This window comes from Eschrichtius robustus, chromosome 9 (assembly GCF_028021215.1).
Source record: "Eschrichtius robustus isolate mEscRob2 chromosome 9, mEscRob2.pri, whole genome shotgun sequence".
In the NCBI taxonomy this organism is placed as follows: domain Eukaryota; kingdom Metazoa; phylum Chordata; class Mammalia; order Artiodactyla; family Eschrichtiidae; genus Eschrichtius; species Eschrichtius robustus.
The window spans coordinates 125923806-125945393 of NC_090832.1; the positions used below are offsets into that span (position 1 = coordinate 125923806).

Consider the following 21588-nt stretch of genomic DNA (forward strand, 5'->3'; position numbering starts at 1 on the left):
CAAACAGATGGCATTTATTTGGCACGTTGTCAATAAAAACTAACTTCTTCCATTAGGGAAATAACATACCATTTTCAGCTTTTAAAATAAATTACCTCATTTCATGGTGAAAATGTTTTACTTCACAAAGCAGCACTAATTTTGTAAAATGTGTAAAATATGATACCCTCCAAATTATTATAAATGTCATTCATTCAGCCGCCAATCATAGTAAGACTAGAATTTATATTGATAAATGAAAATTTTCCTTGCTTAGAAAGAAATGAAATTCAATAACTTTCATGATTTATTTTAAGTAGATAATTACATAATTTGGAATTCTATCAAATATTTTATAGATTTTACTACAGTGAATATAAAATATTATTATAAAATATATAGTAAGGAGCTCAAATTGACAACTTCAATTATGACTTTACTTCAAAGAGTTAAAATTCAGACTATAAAATTACCTACGTATAAAATAACCAACATTTTTTAAAGGTACATAAAATAATTCTTAGATGATATTAACTACAGAGTACTTTGTCATAAAAACAGACCTTTGAATTTTCAGAAGCATACCTAAGAAGCACAAAGGAAATTTGGTGGAAAGAATAAAAGCAAGCTCTAGCCTGGCTGTTTCTCCTCAACTACTGATTGGGGGGGCAGGGAGCAGGCGGGAGGGACGAAGCACTGCCTCTGGGAAAATTCTTCCTAATAATTTCTCTACGAGCTAGAACTGTAACTAAGTTAAGGAAAATATATAAAAATAAACAACATTTTAAAAGTATATACAGAAAAACAAAGTCTAAAAAAACTACAAAGAAATTTTTAAAAATCAGATGAGAAGAATGTAATTACTTCAAATGAGAAAATGTCAACATTAAACTTTTTATGCATTCAAACTGGAGAAATGTTGAAACAGAAACATTATAACCAGGATACAGCTGTGTAAACTGACATGTGCTTGTGTGTTTGTCTGGGGGAAGGAGTACGAATTTTGATGAGACGTGTCATCAAATCACTTGAAATCTGTTCACAATCCTTCTTCTTTGAAAATCTATTATTTTTAATAAATCCTAAAATTGTGATTTAAAGCTGCTACTAAAAACTTTCTGAATTAGAAAGCAAGGTTATTTGAAATGATGTGAGTTAGTTGTGAGGTGTTCCAAATACCTGGAATTATTCTTCCATAAGCTGCTCTTTTAAAAATTCACAGACTTTTCTAGTTAAAAGTGACCTTAGAATTCAACTATTTTACAATCACACCCAATGCAAGAATCTCACTTATAATGTGTATGACCACTGATTATCTAACCACATGAATATTTCCAATGATGGAGAATAAGGAAAGTCTATTCCAATGTCAGATAAATTATCAGAAAAGCTTCATCTACACTGACTGTAAATCTGCATCCCTGTAATAACTTCTACCTACTGATTTTAGTTCTACATTTTGAGGCTATTCCATGCAAGTATACTCTTTTTTCACATGAAAATCTTCCAAATAATTGAAGACCTAACTATGTCCCTTTCAAGCCTTATCTTTTAGGCTACACATTTCTATTTCCACCAACTCTTTCTCACATTACAAATTTTCAATAACTATCACTGCTTTAGTCACTCTTCTCTGGCTATATCTCAGTTTGCCAATGTCCCTTCAAAAATATGGAATCCAAAACTAAACACAATATTCCAGATGTGATCTGGGAAGGTGATGTAAAGAACCATTTATTGCCTCCCTTTAAAAAAATTCTTTATTTTTAGTAATGAAGACTGGCATTTATAATCCTTCTTAAAAACATAATAACGCCCAAATTAATACACTTTCATAAAGACTACCTGAGATAAAACTTGGTAATTTTTCATAATTCTCCATATGCTATGTGTAAACTTAAAACACCTGGGTGTACCACACAGATTGTAGCAAAGTTATTTTTGGATCCTAAACTTAAATTTCCATTCAAGTTTTCCACACTTAAAGTCTCTAGCTGAATATGGAGACTCGACGAACTGTTACTTTACACTTTTTAAGGGTCTTTTACAGTAAAAGATAAGTTTCACTGCCTTGCAAAAGAGATTTATATGTCTATGCAAACGTTTAGACAATCCTTAGATCCTGATGTGAAAGAACACTCTTTGACTCATGCCTACATTTTTTCCATTCTCCAGATTTTTCCTAATTAAGGCAATACTTAAGAAAGAAGATAGTTTGGTATTTTAAACTACTTCTGGGCACACACTGTATTTCCAGAACTTAAGATATAGGCTACTCTACCTCACTCCTATTTAGCACAAATCACATATACATTTTCATAAATATGACATTTAGTCTGTTCAGAAAAAAACAGTCAATTTGAATTATTTAGTAGTTCAACAAATCATCATCCTCTAAATCTCCATAATAAATGAAAATCAACTTTTTGCAAATAATTATCTCTAAAAAATCAACTGAGGTAACAGTTAAGAGACGAACTAGTCCAAATATTCCAATAACTTGTTTCATACTTTTGAAAAAAAAATTCTACCAAGTAGTGTAGTTTTTTTTAAAAAAAAAAGGGGGGGGGTAGATGCAAGTATCAGGCCTATGTCACGGGAAAAGAAAGAAATGAACAAAAGAATATTTTGGAATAAGTATAAATCCAAATCAAAGGCTTATTGCCATGGATAAAGAGTGAAAAGCTTATTAGTATCTAATATTTAAATGATAACTTTTCTAGAAGCATTAAAAAATTAGCTGCTCTCTTAAACACCAATTATTTCAATTTCTAGAGATTCTAACACAATAAAATTGTAGAAACAGAAAATTCCAATACAATAAAAAATAAAAATTACAAACTGAACCAGAGCTATCCACCAAAAATATTCCCTGGTTCTCAAAAGTCTCCTAAATATTTATTCTAAAGATTCTAAAGTGGCTTAATTGAAGAAAGCCAAATTCAATAAAAAACAGTCCTAGTCCACCTGGGCAGCTCTGTATCCAGGACTACTTAGAGGTTTAGGACCTCCTCTGACCTCTTCCCAGAAACCCCCTTAGCTCTGAAAGTGAGATGACCTAGGAAAGCAAGAGATACTCTGGGCACTGGATCACTTGGCAGTTTACATCACAATAGATCACAAAGGACCACATCACAAAGGATAAAACTATTCAAAGTACCACAGCTTTACGGGTTAAACACCTAACTCACAGCTATTAAAACTGGCTGTGAAATCATGTTTCTTTTCCCTAAGCAACTTAAACTGTCCTTATTTATAATTAATTACTGAGTTATTGAAATACTTATAGTTTAATAAAGTAAAATCTCCATCATATACCTGTATAGTACATATAAAAAAACATTGTTTAAGAAAACCAGATAGATTTAAAATGTGAAAATTTATAAAACAGGATACAATATAAAAGTGTTCATTCTATTAACTATTCATTTGATAGCTATTCCAATTATAATCTGTAGCATATAATGAGAACATTCTTGGGTTAAAGGAGTATTAGCTTTGGGAAGGTTTCTTTTTACATTTATTCCTTTTAAGCTTTTTTCTTACTGCTCTTTCATAAACCAAATACCAATTAAAACCGACACCCTCACCCTATAAGACTACAAAATTTGCTGAACTTTTGGCACTTCTGCAGAAACTATATATTTCCACTACAATAATCATGGTCTAATCATGGTCATGTTTACGACCATTTCTATATTACTAGGTAGACATTCTCATATGAAATTGCACATGAGGTAATAAATAAAGCTTGGTCCTCACAATTTAAAAAACAAATACTATACTTCAAGTCTTTTTTGGAATTCCAAAGGAAATATGTATACAAATAAACAGTAAATGTAGAAAAACGATCTTAGTATTTTGTTTTGGTTCATCTTAGTATTTCCTTCCATGCATTTCTCTAAGAATTTTCTGGGAAAAAATAAAGCAAAAAACCGCATCTTATTGATTCTCTTTGACAATTAGTCTTGTTAATAATCTTCATCATTGCCAAAATCAAAACATGTACCTTTTATGTAGCATATATAATGTGTGAGTTAAAATAGTAGGATCCTTAAATACATTATCTATTAAGTTCCAGGTCCATACATTTAATTGCCTATTAGACACCGCCCTCAATTTGGAAGTCCCAAAGACATTTAAAACTCAACATGTCCCTACAGATGGCCAACAGGCACAAGAAAAGATGCTCAACTTCACTGATTATTAGAGAAATGCAAATTGAAACCACAATGAGGTATCACCTCACACTGTCCAGAATGGCCATCATTAAAATGCAAAACAATAAATGCTGGAGACAGTATGAAGAAAAGGGAACCCTCCTGCACTGTTGGTGGGAAAGTAAATTGGTGCAGCCACTATGGAAAACAGTATGGAGGTTCCTTAAAAAACTAAAAATCGTTGCCATATGATCCTGTAATCCCACTCCTGGGCTTACATCCGGACAAAACTATAATTTGAAAAGATACCTGCACGCCAACGTTCACAGAAGCACTATTTACAATAGTCAGGACATGGAAGCAACCTAAATGTCCATCGACAGATGAATGGATAAAGAAAATGTGGTGTATATATACATACAATGGAATATCACTCGGCCATAACAAAGAATGAAATAATGCCATCTGCAGCAACATGGATGGACCTGGAGATTATCGTACTAAGTAAAATAAGTCAGAAAGAGAAAGACAAATATAATATGATATCACTTATATGTGGATGAATAGAGGAATATTAAGTTACTATTTCTGTGAGGTAGCAAACAACATATATTCATTCAGCACAAACCAGATACTAAGCTTAAAACAGCATGGGAAATACAGGAATAAATTCTAAAATATGATCCTTTCTCTCTAGATGCTTACAATCTAGTTGTAACTAAATGAATAGTAAAATGACAACAAAAGAAACCAAGAGGGGAAAGAAAAACTGAGCTTGTAGATTGAACAGACTGTTGGTTGCCAGAAGTAGGGGGAGGGGGACGGGGAGAAGTCAGTGAAGGTCAAAAGTTACAAACTTCTAGTTATAAAATAAATAAGTCCTGGGGATGTAATATACAGCATGGCAATTATAGTTAATAATACTGCTTTACATACTTGAAAGTTGCTCAGAGAGTATATCTTAATACTTCTCATCACAAGAAAAAAGTTCTTTTGTAACTATGTATGGTGATGGATGTTAACTAGACTTGTGGTGATAATTTCACGGTACGTACAAATATCGAATCGTTACGTTATATACCTGGAACTAATATAATATGCCGATTACACCTCAATTTAAAAACTGAAATAAATTAAATTAAATTAAAAAAGAAAAGAGACCAATAGTACCTGATAGAACATTCAAAATACCAAAAATAGGAACATGATTAACTGCCAAAGGCATGGTGAAGTGGTAATGTAGCTAATAAGAACTTATAGGAGAAGGAGATGATTCTTGGAAAATGCAGTGTAAAATACAGCAGGCAGAAATATTTCCAAAGAAATTACATAAATCTGCTTTAGCTGTCCTTTACATAAACCTGCATTATCAATTTGCACAAAACTTTTCTTTAAGAACAGTTTCACAGAATACAAGTAATTTAAGTAGCACAGTAGGATCAGCATTCTGCAAAAATATAAAAAAGAATTGTTTTTAGCTTCCAACAATCACACCTTTATCATCTACAAATTAGCCACAATTAGATGTGTTGACATAAGCATATTGCATTACTAAATACCGAAAATTCTGCAAGAATTGAATGTTATGGGAACAAGATAATCTAAGCAAACTCAACAACATTCTTAAAAATCATTATCCACGACATGTTGAAAAAACCCACACAATGTGTCTATGCCAAAGAGAAAAGAAATTCCACACAACACCAACAAATGAATATTCCAGCATCATACCTCAAGAAAAAAATGTTACAAGTAGAGTTATTCATATAAGAATTTATTTTTGGATGCCTAGCCAGATTTTAATGCCATATTCAAAATGAAAAATAAATATCTAGCCATAGGAAAGTATCATGTCATTAAGATATATTAAAAAGTATAAGATCAAAAGATATACCTATTTGCAACTGTACTAAGCTCAGTACTTGTACTATTAACGCTTAACTTTCACTAATTATGTTCCTAACTGCTACCACCAAACCCACAAAGTAAATATAATAAGAGGTATAATCCTCCTGTTTACTTTCTAAATGTCTTTGAATACCTACTGTTGCAGTAGGAAAGGTTGAAAAGACATTTGTCAATTTTGGCTTAAATAAAAAATAGTCTAGATGCTAACTGATGCCTAAAAGATCCATCATTATTCAAACACAATCACAATTTCCTTTCTAATTAAATATAATATCTAGATATATGTCACATAACACATTTTCAAACAGGTTTCTTTTTTTATAATCATGGGAGAACCCATGAGAATTATTCTACTAAAGAAGTAAGGGGGGGGCAGGATCAAGATGACAGAGTAGGATGGTTCTAAACTCACCTCCTTCACAGGCGCACCAAAATGACAACCACTTACAGAGCAACTATCTATGAGAACAACCTAAAGACTAGCAGAAAAGATTATCCACAACTATAAAGATATATAAAGAAGGAGCCACAATGAGATGGGTAGAAGAGGTGGAGACACGGTCTACTCAGGACCCACACGCCCGGGCTGGCGGCCGACAAACAGGAGGGATATCACAACCACAGACGTCCTCCCTGATGACATAACATTGCACGCCAAATATTATTTCAATAAAAAAGAACTTCGAAATCACCAAAAGTTTAACAAAATATACGTATTAAAAATCAACATGACAGAAAACTGCCATAAAGAGATCATTTAGAAACACTTGTGGAAATTTTACTTTCTCTCTGTTAGTAAAGTATTCCTTTACTTAAATTTCAAATACTGCAGAAAAGTTGATAGACTAATACCATGAATATGTCACCTAGAATCAACATTTGTGAGCATTCTGCTACGAATGCCCTGCTACATCTCGCCCCATCTCTCCCCTTTCCTCTCCCTCTCCTCTCCTTCCTTCTTATCTTATCTATCTACCTATCTATCCATCTATCTACATACCTATCAGATTATTTCTGACAAAGCTCCCCATAATCAAATACTCTAATACTTCTAAAGAAAAAGAAATGGGGCTTCCCTGGTGGCGCAGTGGTTAAGAATCTGCCTGCCAATGCAGAGGACACGGGTTCAAGCCCTGGTCTGGGAAGATCCCACATGCCGCGGAGCAACTAAGCCCGTGAGCCACAACTACTGAGCCTGCGCGTGTAGAGCCTGTGCTCCACAACAAAAGAAGCCACAACAATGAGAGGCCCGCACACCGCGATGAAGAGTAGCCCCCGCTCGCCGCAGCTAGAGAAAGCCTGCGCACAGAAACGAAAACCCAACACAGCCAAAAATTAATAAATAAATAAATAAATTTATTTTAAAAAAAAAGAAATGACACTAAGTCACATAAATCCTATAAATATCCCCATATAAATCCAGTTCAAATTTTGCCACCAAATGGGCTCCGATAGATCAGGTTTGGTCCCAAATGAGATTTTTTTTTTTTTTTTATGTTTTGGTTTTCAAAGTTTGGGATTTAAAAAATGTGGATAAAGGATGTTGGGCTGTAGTATTATCCCCACGTTACAGAGGAGGAAACTGAAGCACAGAAAGGTTAACTAATTTATTCAACGCTAGAACAAGTGGCAAAACCAGTAAGTGAAAACAGGCCATCTACTCCAGAGCCCATACCTTTAAACCACTGCTCTAGGAAGGCTTCAATCCAATAGGAAGTCCTCGTGACTTTATCTTTATCCAGAAACTGAACTCGTACCCCTAACTCCATTGCTACCCTCCTAATCTGAGCCACTGTTATCACTCACTAGGTTTACTGCAATAGCCTGCTACCTGATTCTTCTACCCATTTAACTAATGGTAAAAGCCAATGTTCTTCAAAATAGCCAACAAGAAGCTATAGGTTCTGTACCCTCTTATTTATCCTACATCTGTGACCTCATCTACTACTCAGCCCTCTCTCACTCCACCCTGTCTCTATACTACTCCTGCTCTCCAGGCATTTTCCCACTTAGGGCCTTGGCACTGACCATCCCTCCTGCCTGGTACACGTTTCCCCATGTATCTCCCCCTCTCACCCTCCAATATCATCTTCCAATGAAAGCTACAATGTCCATTCTATGTAAAACAGCTACTGCCCCTCCCCCAAAGCACATGACACTCCACATCCCCCTTTTCCTGCTCAACTCTTTGTTTCCCCATAACACTTACTGCCTCCCAACACTCTAGACAATTACTTTTTGTTTCCCTGTCTCTTCTGCTTTTAGATTTATATATATACCAACGTATCCCAAGCCCTTAGAAAATCATCTAGTACCTAGTAAGTGCTCAAAAAAATAACTGTTGCTATTGGGATTTCTATGTCAACTTCAACCCAAATACTTTGAGCTAAGCTCTTCTACATGTCTTATAGTTGTCAGCAAATCTCAGGATCTCATAGAAAACTTTGAATTTCAATAAATATGCTTAAATTACATTTTAAAACAGCTAAATGTATACACTTACACTTTTATTAAGTCTTTCTTCATGTAGAAATATATTTTATAGACGTGGACAGATATATATATTTTATGATGTCACTCAGAGAAACAGTAAGGTAAAGAACAGTTTGTACAGTATGATCCCTTCTGTAAGGAAAACAGTATGTATTTGTATGTATCGCGATTTTTGCTATGATGACATTGTGTATTTTTAAAATATTTCTTCCTTCCGTATATATGTATTTTCTCATTCTTTCAATAATGAATATGTATTATTTGTATGATTAAAAAATACTGATATACTCAAAAAAGAATTATCTGTCATAATCCAATTACCAGCTAAATTCTAACTCTTGTTTTTCTAAGAAAAAAATTTATTCAGTGTTAACAAAGCCATTATATAAATGCAACATAGATACATGCTATTAGTGTAATTTAACAGACCATCTACATATAATTCTTCTCTTTATACAAGGGATAATGTGGCTAATTCTTTTCTTTATACAAAAAGTAATGTGGCACAAGTGTGCAAAATATTATCACCACATCAATATACCTTCAAGAAATCTACATGTTCAATCTAACTTTCAGATCTTACCTCAAAAATACTCACTTCAATGACAGTATTTTCAATAGACTTTTTTCTGTGGTATAAACTTATAAACATTTCTTTTTTATCTTTAAATTCAGAACTGCAAGCAGCACAAATACAGTCAACTCGAGCTTTTACTGTTGCTGCTGTTAAAAGCACTGATACTTATTTCAATTGTTTCTTGCTGCAAAAGTATTTAAACTGATATAATAAATAAAGCTATGGTTTTAGAAAAACTATATTATATATTTTATAGAGCTTTAAAGGTGATTACAATTTCATTTAAAGGAAATCAACAAAAGAGCCAGTTGAATGCCAACTCTGAATTTAGGAAACAATATACTCCTTATTTTCAGGAAAATTGGGAATCTGTTTTAACTTGTAAAATGTAACATAATAGTGGTAATTACCATCTCAGAGCCAAGCTTAATTATGATCAATTACTTCCCCCCCCCCAAAAAAAAGCTCATTTATTGTCGGTAAAAGGAAACATAAATTGGTTTATAAAAAAATACTTTCCCATGATCTTAAATCAGAAATAAAACACTATATTTTTAAATGTTCGTTTAAATGAAGTTTGTTTTAGATTTTCCCAAACTTCAATTCCATTCCATAATTCTTTTTAATTATTGCAAACACTTTACAAAAAAATAAAGAAAGACACAAACTGTACTTAAGAGTTTACATACCTTGGCTTCCGAAAGGCTAAACTATATTGTTGGCAAGCCAGACCCACAGTGGGCGTATAAACGATAGGCATGAATTTCTCAATGTCAGACGTTAGCACTCTATAAAAGAGCTTTTCATTTCTATCTTGAAGATCCATTAAGAGAAGATACCTGTGGAAATTGGACATAATTAGATCTACGTTCCAACAAAGTTGTAAAATAGCTGTTAGAAATCTAACTAAACATTTCTCAACAAAGTATACAGTAGGTCACACAGAAAACATCTGAACAAAAGACTTTGGAAGTATTCCTAATCATCTCAAAAAATGAAGTACCATAAACCTGAGCTAGTGTCATTCAAAACGTTAAAATCAGTGCTGAGGGGCTTCCCTGGTGGCGCAGGGGTTAAGAATCTGCCTGCCAATGCAGGAGACACGGGTTCGAGCCCTGGTCCGGGAAGATCCCACATGCCGCGGAGCAACTAAGCCTGTGCGCCACAACTACTGAGCCTGCGCTCTAGAGCCCGGGAGCCACAACTACTGAGCCCACGTGCCACAACTACCGAAGCCCGCGTGCCTAGAGCCCGTGCTCCGCAACAAAAGAAGCCACCGCAATGAGAAGCCGGCACACCGCAAGGAAGAGTAGCCGCCACTCGCTGCAACTAGAGGAAGCCCGTGCACAACAACAAAGACACAACGCAGCCCTCAAAAAATTAATTAATTAATTAAACAAAAATCTCTGAGGGACAGTCTGTGATAAAAATATGAAAATCATTAGCTCCAAGGAGGCAGCTGATAAAATGGTCCAGGAAAAGAATATAAAGTAAAAATGGAAGAGGCTGAAGGAAGGACTTAAGAAATATGTGAAAGGGATGGTGAAGGAATTTAAGAAGCAAATATACATGTTGAATAAACTGAGTCAGCCTCTTTCCTCAGCTTCCCCATCATCACTTATAGGCTCATAAAAGAAGTGGCCATGGCAGGGATGGAGGGTACCCATGGGCTCAGCAACAGGGACCTCCACGCACCAAGGCGGACCTGGCCACAGACACTGCTGAGAGTCCCATCCGCCAGCAGCAGGGACCGACGCTGAGCCCCTGATACGCCGCCACCCCATGGCGTGATCAGCGAGCTACCTGGTGGCAGGTGGATTACACTGGACAGCTTCCATCACGGAAGGAACGGCACTGGTTCTTACTGGAAGAGACACTTACTCTGTATGAAGACTTACCTTCCCTGCACACAATGCTTCTGCCAAAGCTACCCTCCATGGACTTACAAAATGCCTCATCCACTGAATTCCACCCAGCATGACTTCTGTGCAAGGAACTCACTCCACAGCAAATGAAGGGAGGCAATGGGCCCTTGCTCATTGGAATCCACTGGTCTTACCATGTCCCCACCATCCTGAAGCAGCTGGCTTGACAGAATGGTGGAATGGCCTTCTGAAGACTCAGTTACAGCACCAGCTGGGTGGGCAACACCTTGTAAAGCTGGGGCAAGATACTCCAGGAGGTTATACGTGCTCTGAATCAGCATCCAGTATATGGTTCAATTTCTCCCATAGCTAGCATTCACAGGTCCCAGAATCACAGGGGTGGAAATGGAAGCGGCACCACTCACCATTATCCCCCAGTGACCCGCCAGCAAAATTCCTGCTTCCGGTCCCTGTGACGTTATGCTCCGCTGGCCTAGAAGTGTTCATTCCAAAGGGAGGAATGTTTCCACCAGGAGACAATGATTCCACTGAACTGGAAGTTAAGACTGCCACTGGCCACCTGGGGCACCACGTGCCTCCGAAGTAACAGGCAAAGAAGGGAGTTACTGTGCTGGCTGGGGTGACCAATCCTGACTTCAAGGGGAAATCAGACTCCCGCTCCATAATGGAGGTAAGGAAGAGGGTGTCTGGAATACAAGAGATCCATTAGGGGGTCCCCATGATTAAAGTCAATGGGAAACTACAACAACCCAATTCAGACAGGACTACTAACGGCCCAGACCCACCAGAATTAAAGATCTGGCTCACTCTACCGGGTAAGGAGTCAAGACTGGCTGAGGTACTGGCCGAAGGCAAAGGAAGCGTGAAATGGGTAGGGGCAGAAGGTAGTCATAAATACCAGCTCTGATCACGTGACCAGTTACAGAAGTGAGGACTCTAATTATCATGTGTATTCTTCCTTATTTTGTTATGAATATGTTTGCGTGTATGTGTATATAAATATATATATATTTGTAATATACATATACAAATATATGTAGACAAATATAATTTTTCCCTCTCTTATCCCTTTATCATGTAACCTAAGATGTTCTGAGTTTATATCATAGTATTTAAATACAGTTGACCCCGAACAATGTGGAGATTGGGGTGCCGATCCCCACATAGTCAAAAATCCACATATAACCTTATAGTTGGCCCTCCATATCTGTAGTTCCTCATTTAAGGATTCAATCAACTACAGATTATGTAGTACTGTAGGATGTATTTATCGAAAAAATCCACATATAAACGGACCTGCACGGTTCAAACCCATGTTGTTCAAGGGTCAACTGTACTTTTTTTAAAATATATTTATTTATTTATTTATATTTATTTTTGGCTGCATTAGGTCTTTTTTTCATCGCTGCATGCAGGCTCTCTCCAGCTGCGGCGAGCGGGGGCTACTCTTTGTTGCGGTGCGCAGGCTTCTCATTGCGGTGGCTTCACTTGTTGCAAAGCACGGGCTCTAGGCGCTCGGGCTTCAGTAGTTGTGGCACGCGGGCTCAGTAGTTGTGGCTCGCGGGCTCTAGAGCTCAGGCTCAGTAGTTGTGGTGCACAGGCTTAGCTGCTCTGAGGCATGTGGGATCTTCCCAGACCAGGGTTTGAACCTGTGTCCCCTGCATTGGCAGCTGGATTCTTAACCACTGTGCCACCAGGGAAGTCCCCAAGGGTCAACTGTATAGTTAACTTTACATCATAGTATTAAAGTCAAGAGATATCAAGGAGAAAGGTAAATATCACCAAGGGCTTTATATCCTCTTTTGGGGAAAGAGTTAGTGTGTTTTCGGTTGTACCTGGGATAGTTCTATCATGTTAGGCAGAGGTAGGACTTTTTATTGTCTTTATGCAGATATTCAGTTTGGTTTAAGGAGACGTGCATGGGTGCCAAGTTGAAAAGGAGTGGTTAATTTTATGTGTCAACTTGGCTAGGACACAGCACCCAGATATTTGGTCCACTATTCTGGATGTTTCTGTGAAGGCGGTTTTTGTATGAGATCCACATTTAAATTGGCGTACTTTGAATAAAGCAGATTACCCTCTATAATGTGTGTGAGGCTCATCCAATCAACTGAAAACCTTAATAGAACGAAGACTGGCCTTCCCTCCAACGCCAGAGCAAAAAAAGAATTCTGCCAGCAGACTGCCTTTGGACTTGAACTGCAACTCTTCCCTGGGGCTCCAACTGGAGATTTAGGACTGACCAAGCCTCCATAATCACTTGAGCCAATTCTTTGAAATCAAAATCAATCAATCAATCAATAAACCCCTCCCTCTCCCTCCCTCTCCCTCCCTCTCATTATGTGTATGTGTACACACACACGCACACGCACACACACACACACACACACACATCCTATCTGTTCTATTTCTCTGGAGAACCCTGACTAATACAAAGACTTACTAGGTACTGGGTTAGCTCTCTCTTCAACCTTCGCAACAATATTTTCAAATAACTATTATTCTCTTCAACCCACAAATGGAAAAACTGAGGTGCAGGTGGGTCTAACACCTTAATATGAAAAGGCAGCATCAAAAGCAGAGGGCAAGGCACATGCAATGGTCATGGCAGTGGGTGTAGTGGTTTGCTCTAGTGAGATACAGCCAGAATTTCAACTTAGGGCTAGTTAATTCCCAAGGTTACCTTTATCTTTGTACAAACATGGAAATGGAAACTGGGTTCTAAACAAAGTAAGTGACCTAAATTCACAAAAGTGTCGGAACCACACTTGGAAGATGAAAAAGTGCACTTTCACCTACAACGTACTTAGTGTCTGACTCAAAGCCACTTTCACCTAGTTTGGAATGGCATTTCCTGGTAATTCACCTTCATAGCAACAACTTTATCACAAGAGAAAAGTTGTCTTTCTGAGGATATAGTTTAGAAAATTTTAATTTGTTCAGATGTTCCTACAGAGGGTAAATTTTTTACAAAACGTCATTGTATTTACAGGCAAATCCTCCTCAAAGTTGGCTACTCTTTCCAAAGCACTAAATATTTAAACTTTCTCATCTGATAAAAAATAAACTAGACAGTTGCCTATGAGACATATAAAAATCACCTTCAGGAACATGTTACCTGTCAAAATCAGAGTTCAGATGCTCGAAATTCTTAATTACTCTAAGGACCTGGATATCCTGGCTGATGAAGCAAGGTGGCAACAATCCATGAATGTTCAATTGCTGTCTCTCTTCCAGGGTAAAAGCCAAGTCCTATGGAGAAAAGGAAAACACGATAACTCAAGGGGGGAAAAGGACAAAACGCATATCTACGCACCAAATAAATCCAACAAGTATATGGAACTGAAAATCAGAAGACCTGGCATCCCTCCAAGCGTGGCCATGTGACTGAGCAAACCATGTAATCTCTCCACACCTCACTTTCCTCACCTTTAAATATTAGGATAATATTTTCAGATCTGTGTCACCTAGATAATGTTAGGATAAAATCAGGCAATGGATAGGAGGAAATTATCTGAAGCCACGCAAATGAAAGAAGATCTAATTATCAGTATTAGTATCATTAAATTTAAAAATGAATAGTAGTTATTACAAAAGGTTTTTAAATGATGAACATGAGTAGGTCACCTACGACCTGCTGTGTTTCTTTTTCTTTTTAATATTTATTTATTTATTTATTTATTTATTTATTTATTTATTTATTTATTTATTGGTTGGTTGGTTGGTTGCATCAGATCTTAGTTGCGGCACACAGGATCTTTCGTTGTGGCGTGTGGGCTCTTTGTTGCAGTGCGCGGGGTCCTCTCTAGATGTGGCGCGCAGGCTGCAGAGCGCGTGGGCTCAGTAGTTGCGGCGCACAGGCTTAGTTGCCCTGCGATACGTGTGATCTTAGTTCCCCGACCAAGGATCAAACCAGTGTCCCCTGCATCGCAAGACTGATTCTTAACCCCTGGACCACCAGGGAAGTCCCCTGCTGTGTTTCTATGTATAAAGTAGGTCAGGAGACGCCTTATCTATGATTCCGAGATACCTTTTCCAACACTCCTCGCCCAAGCTATCTCCCACTAATTATACACTCCTAGTTACACAAAACTTCTCACCATTGCCTGGACATGCCGCACCCCTTTCTCCTTGCACTATACCACAGTCAAGAATGTCTTCCTTCCCTGCTCCTCTCCTTTCAAGCCATACCACAAACGCTCCCTCCTCTCTAAAGCCTTTCCAGACTCACCCAGTAAGCCCATTCGAGCCTTATTATTATACCTACATCATCTGTTTACACGAACACTGACTGTACAAAACAACAGCATTACAAACTATGAGGCTCAAAAACAAGCAAACAAAATAGAACTGATGAGTGCCTACAAAAACCCAGAATGGACCTAGGCGACTGGCCAGGATATAATACGAGGGGAAGTAATAGCAGATAAACCCAGTAGTCATTCATCTGAAAGATCAGGATCTACCTGGAGATACTGAAGCCCAAGAGGCTTCTTCGATTAGACTGACTGCTTTGGGTCTGGCCCCAACGTGATGATGGGCGGGTTTGCTCCACTGCTATTGGCATGGCTGGGGCCCATTTCCAAGATGTTTTGCTCCACCAGCAGCCATTCCTTCACTACAAAATGCCCAGCGGGGGGTCCTCCCGAGTTCTAATACATGTGGACAGCAGCAGGATGGCCCCCCTCCGAGAGGATAATCCAGGGTGTCCAGCCGTGCCTGGTGCCATCACCCCCTCCCAGATGCCTGGAGCACAGCGGACCAATGCAGCCTCTCTATCCTCTGCCTGGAGTCCCCATCCGCACCAGGAGACACTGCGGTGTTGCTAGAACCCTTCCACGCCATTTTCTTTTTCATTTGTGGTTTGTGTCCCCACGAGAATGCAAATTCCATGAGGTCAGGGAATTTTGTCTGTTTTTTTTTTTTTTTCACTGCTTTATCCTTAGTGCTCAGAACAGTAACTGACATAATTAGACCTCAGTAATGTGCAAGATAAACAAAATAGAAAGTTTTAAATATTTTAGAGACTTACATTAAAATTTTAAAAACATTAAAACTGCTGCTCAGGAAACTGATTCGCCTATTAAGCCTGGTAAAATTACATTTAAAATTTAAAGTACCCAGAAAGGGATGTTTTTGTGAAAAAGGAATCTACAAAATGGAAGGCATACTTTACCTGCTAAAGATACAACTTGTTATAAAGATATAAAGTAAAACTTTTTGTAAGGACATAAAGTAAAATACTTTAAAATATAAAGATATAATGTAAAATGTCTGCTTCCTAGAAATAATGTATTTCAAAAAGAAGACAATAGACTTTTCTCTAGCTTGAAATGAAAACTTGGAAATTAAAAATGGGAAAATAGCTAGGCTGAAGTTAAAGTCTCAAAAACATATGAATATATGTGAAGAAACAGCAAACTTTTGAATGTTATGCCCTTGAAAATCTGCCTGCAAAAATAATAATCAAAATATCAATATTCTGAGAATAAAGCTCATTATCAGAAGTACTAACATATGCTCGTTCTTTCACTTTATAATGGCATTAACTCATTTATTGGTGTCATTAGCCAGTCTTTTTACATGAATTTTCCAGTGTTTGGTCTGAAACAATTCCTCAGTCTAACAGGTTTACCATACCTTATGCCATGTAAATGATAACGCCACCTGGATATCTCTTGCTATATTCTTTGATGTTTAGTAACTACAAACTCCCATAGGCTGTTAGCCAAATTTTCCAACATGCACTAAAGTACCAATTCAACTCTTAAACAAAAACAAACAAACCACTAGGGCTTAGAAATCTGAAGAACCGGGCCAAGTTAAAGAGTTAAAGTCCTATGACTGGATTCATATCCTATTACTACTCTTTGTGAATTTTTAAAAAATCAATGAATATGTAAACTTAAATCTTAAAAGCCCTGAAAAATTTTAAATATATACGCCAGTTTTAAGAATGACACATCAGTGTGATTCCTACCAACCAGCAGCTTCCCAAAAAGCATTCAGAGAAACAATAAGTTGAATTTTGAACAATATAACAATCCCGGCTCTCTATTGCATTTTTTCATACAAACAGAGACATATTAATATATTTTGCAGAAATTTATAAACAGGTCAGTTACATCTAAAACTTGACAGTGACAGCCTAGCTTAATACATTCTCCTTATTAAAAAGTTGAGGTAACATATACCAGTTTCAAAGAATTTTTATCTTAGGGTTCTTCTCCTGCAGGGCCTATCCAACAAAGGACAGTGTATCCAAAGTACACATGCAGGTTCTAACTTTCAAATGACTTCTACTAAGTCTTTTATGTCGCTGAAAAGCTTAGCTATACATATATTAGGTTTCCAGATCACATATAATTCTAATTAACTAAAAGTGTTCTCATACACTCTAGGTTCAACCCTGTTTTTCTCTTTTTCTTTCTTTTACTTTCCTTCCTCCTTAAAAAAACCTTTTGGACTAGATCCCTAGACAGCAGAATGGTATGTTGTTTCACTGCTGAGGGCAACAAACAGGACAACTATTCTTCTAGACTCTACTAATTAATCTACGTATATCTTCTTGAGAAAACTGAGACTCTCAAGCAAAAATGAAAACAAAATTCCTGGCATAACAGGAGACTTATATTAGAAACCATGTTTGCACAGAGCAAACATAACTGAGAAAGAAACTTTGTCCTGAGTAATTTATTAGAAACTACTGCCATAAAAACAGAACAAATAGGATCTATATTCCACACTAACAGTCTTTAATTGTTTCCAACGAACTTCAGTAGTTTTTTTCCCCCTGTATAATGACTAAAAATAATCAAGCTGAATGGCAAAAAGGAAAACATTAACTAAATCACAAAAATCTTTAAGATAATCTCTACACGTATGGTAATGCATTATGATAATAGAATTCATTAATTTTAATGTTTGAAGCCATAATCATATTAGGGCAGAGATGTTTGTATGTTTTATTCAACCAGTGAATCCCTAGCGTCCAGGATAATACCCGTCACTTTGTAGGTGATCAACAAAAAATGTGTTGGATTAACACATTAATCATTAATAAATCATTAATCAATTACTGATTTGCTATAACTATACAGTTGCTATTATATGTTTCGGAGAAGACAAAGCAGAAAAGTGAAGAAGGTTTAAAGAAGTAGAAAAGACAGTGGAAAGTAATAATCGCAAAAACCCTGAAACAACTAAGCTACACTGGTACACAAGAATATTACTCAATAGTAAAAAAGAAAAACTACTGAAACAAGAAACATAGATGAACTGCAAATGCATTATGCTAATGAAAGAAGCCAGACTCAAAAGGTTACATACTGCATGGTTTCATTTATTTGACATTCTGGAAGCAGCAAAATTATAAGGATGAAAAAGATCAGTTCTCGGGTCGGGGAGTGGAGAGAAGAGTTGACTACAAAGGGGCAGCACGAGAGAATATTTTTGAGGTGGTGGAACTTTTCTTGATTGTGGCACTGGTTACACAACATTGTACACTTGCCGAAACTAAGAGAAGTATACACCAGAAAGAGTGAATTTCACTGTGCTAAGTTTTATTAGGTTCTATAAAAAAATCAATTCAGCAGGTAATTTGCTCCTTATTTGAAAAGAATATAATTAAAATGACTAAAAGTTTGCTTAGCAAATTATGGATGTATTTCACATTCCAAATTTTAAAATACCTTTTTTAAAAGGTAATTTGTCTTCGATTTCTTTACCAAATTTTTTTCATAATTTATGATTTTGACTGAACTACATACAGATTTGATAAATGTGACATTACAGATAATATGGCATATCTGTCCTAAAAGGTCTTATGAAAAAATGTTTTAGAATTTTGTTGACAGTAATTTTGGGGAGAAATTATTTATATGTAAAGAGTACGAAAGGAGAGACCTTTACGTTTTTATTATTTATTGTTCTGAAATAAAGAGATCAAATTGAGCTTTAGTTTTAAATATAATAATTTCAAATGTATTAACATAGTTTATATGCATATTTCATATCTATAGAATGAGAAGAGATATTGGACATTTGCCCTGGACACATTCTACTGAATGGTTCCTTCCCCCAAGTCTTCCAGATTGCCAAAAATTGTTCTTTGAAATTGATTTTTTAAAAATTCTAATTGACAACATAGATAATAACTTTTAAAATTTTCCTGGCGGTATACAATCTCATTTCTTCAAAAAACCATCAGCCAGATGGAATATACATTTCCAAGGTTAAGTTTACATCAGAAAAATAATCATATGATTATTTTGAATGCATTCAGCTGTGCAATCAAGTTCTCTGGTAATAGTCTCTTTTAAGAGACGGAAAAATCAATTATTTAAAATCAATAATATATTAATATCTTTAAGAAAAAATATTTGGCTTTATTACATAGCAATTCTTACAGATATCTGATATAAAGTAATTTAAACTGATATAAGTAATGATTATAAAAATATATCTAAAATACACTTGGCCCTAGATACCCTAAAACTTATAAGAAAATATCATAATTGCACAACAACCCAAACTTATTTCATCTAGGTATTACAGGATATAAGCAAGTATAACTACATTGTAGTTTAAGTGATGTTTGCCCAATTTTAAAAAAGAAAGAACACCTCTACCTAAGAGAGCAAAAGGATTTTTAAAATATCAGATGAGATGTTTAATTAGTTTAAGTATTTCTTACTTAAAAGTCAGAACTTTACAGATTCCTTATAAGGCTGAGAAATTGTTAACCATCAATGTCAACACTACATTTTCCAAACATAACTCTTAAAATCATTAATAAGGTTTCAAAATCCTTTCAGCAGGATGGAGTTCTATTGTTCTCAAAGAAGTTTTAAGGCAAATTTCACAGTAGAGAAAAGCCCCTGTTAAGTAAGCAGACTGGTAATTCTTAATAAACTATTGAAACTACCAATGTACACAAACGATAAAAACAAATTTAAGATCACGGATTGAAATGTGTATGAATAATCCAAACCAAATGGGTAATACCCATCGCCAGAAGAGTCTCTAGTAATCACATGGACATTTACGCTATTCTAACAAATGTATTATACATGTGACTCAGACAAAACCCTCTAAATATGCCTATGATAATATATGTAAAGCGAATACTCAAGACAGTGAACCAGAAAGATCAAGATCAAGATCAAGATCAAGATAACTGTCTATTGTGCCTTCATTTGATTTCCTCCCTCTTTGAGGTAGTAGAAGAATCTACAGCCTCAAAGTAGACAGCAATTCAATACACTGAGTTACCAATTAAATTACACATGAATTTGTAAATGACCCTTGCGGATTCCTGAACGGTGGCCTTCCTCCTCCTCTCTGGGTTAGGGAGGTGTCCTCCAATGTTCTCCTACAGCACCACGTACTTCTATCATGGAACTTCCCATATTTCATTATTTCTGTTTAACTACTATTTCACCCAGAGATCTAGGTGCTTCTGAGGGGCAGGCACTATGCTAGTCATATCTGTGTGACAGCATCTAATCCAACATCAGGATGGAGCAGTGCCTCAATCAATTTTAAATAAACAAATGGATAAATAAATATATGGATCTGAAACAAGGTTTCAGTTTCATGTAGTTCAGTTCTCTGTAGCTCTATTTTGAATAACCAACACACCCAATTCAAATTCAAACTAAAATTTTTTAATATGTGCACTAATACAGAGTGCTCATGATTTGAAATCTCTCAAATAACAACTGCGCTTTCCACACATACATTAGATTATTTAATTAAATTAATCCACTTGTAACAGCTTTTTAAAATGACTTTGAACCAGGCATTCAAGATCAACTTGGTATGACAAAAAGACATTTCTACCTGTCAGCCTAAGTGCTAGAGCTTGTGAGGATTGTTTTTTAAGTACCTTCATCTAAACAAGGGTTTCTCAACCTCAGCACTACTGACATTTTGGGCTAGATAATTCTTTGTTGTAGGCAGCTGTCTAGTACATTTTGAATATATTATAGGTTCCATTAATCCATACACTTTAAATTTACACACATAATTCACTAGCAAATATGAATTCGTGGCAATATAAGTCTAAAGAGCATACTATCTGGATTTAGACCCAAGTTTGATTCACAAGTAGATATTATTTAACACTACGATTTTGAGCAGGTACTTGAAGTGCTTGGGGTTAAATGCAGACTCGCCTCAACTTTTGCATCTACTAAATAGGAGTAATCAAACATATGGAACACACAGTATATGTGCATGTTATGTGTGTCTCGTTTGGTTGTTGAGAGGATAAAATGAGACCAGATATTTTTGCATCCTATGTGAATTATAAAGTATTATATTGATAAAAATGCTTGAGTTACTAATAATAACTTTTAAAATAAAACCATGAATATACAAGAGCTAAGTAAATACTGACTTTTATTCTTCACATTCTTGGTATTGTCAGAAAACTCCTGAATTTAAGAATCAGTTTTTAGAGACCCTGTCAGTACTTTTTGTGAAGATCCAATTTAGATCCCTACCAAAGGTTCTGAACCTAAGGTCCAAGGACCTAATAATCACAGACCCTCAAGGAATCAGTGGGTATAATTCAGGAATC

The 21588-nt window shown here is 36.2% G+C and overlaps 1 protein-coding gene across 3 annotated transcripts in view; it reads right to left on the bottom strand.

The window, feature by feature from the left end:
* Positions 1-21588, bottom strand: part of ME1 (malic enzyme 1) — a 190093-nt gene that overhangs the window by 145607 nt on the left and 22898 nt on the right. For all 3 annotated transcript variants that reach the window (XM_068551687.1, XM_068551688.1, XM_068551689.1), the window contains exons 2-3: positions 14122-14255; positions 9807-9956 (exon numbers count right to left, since the gene is read on the bottom strand). In XM_068551687.1, the coding sequence (XP_068407788.1) occupies positions 9807-9956; positions 14122-14255 (284 nt within the window). The remainder of the gene's footprint in view (positions 1-9806; positions 9957-14121; positions 14256-21588) is intronic.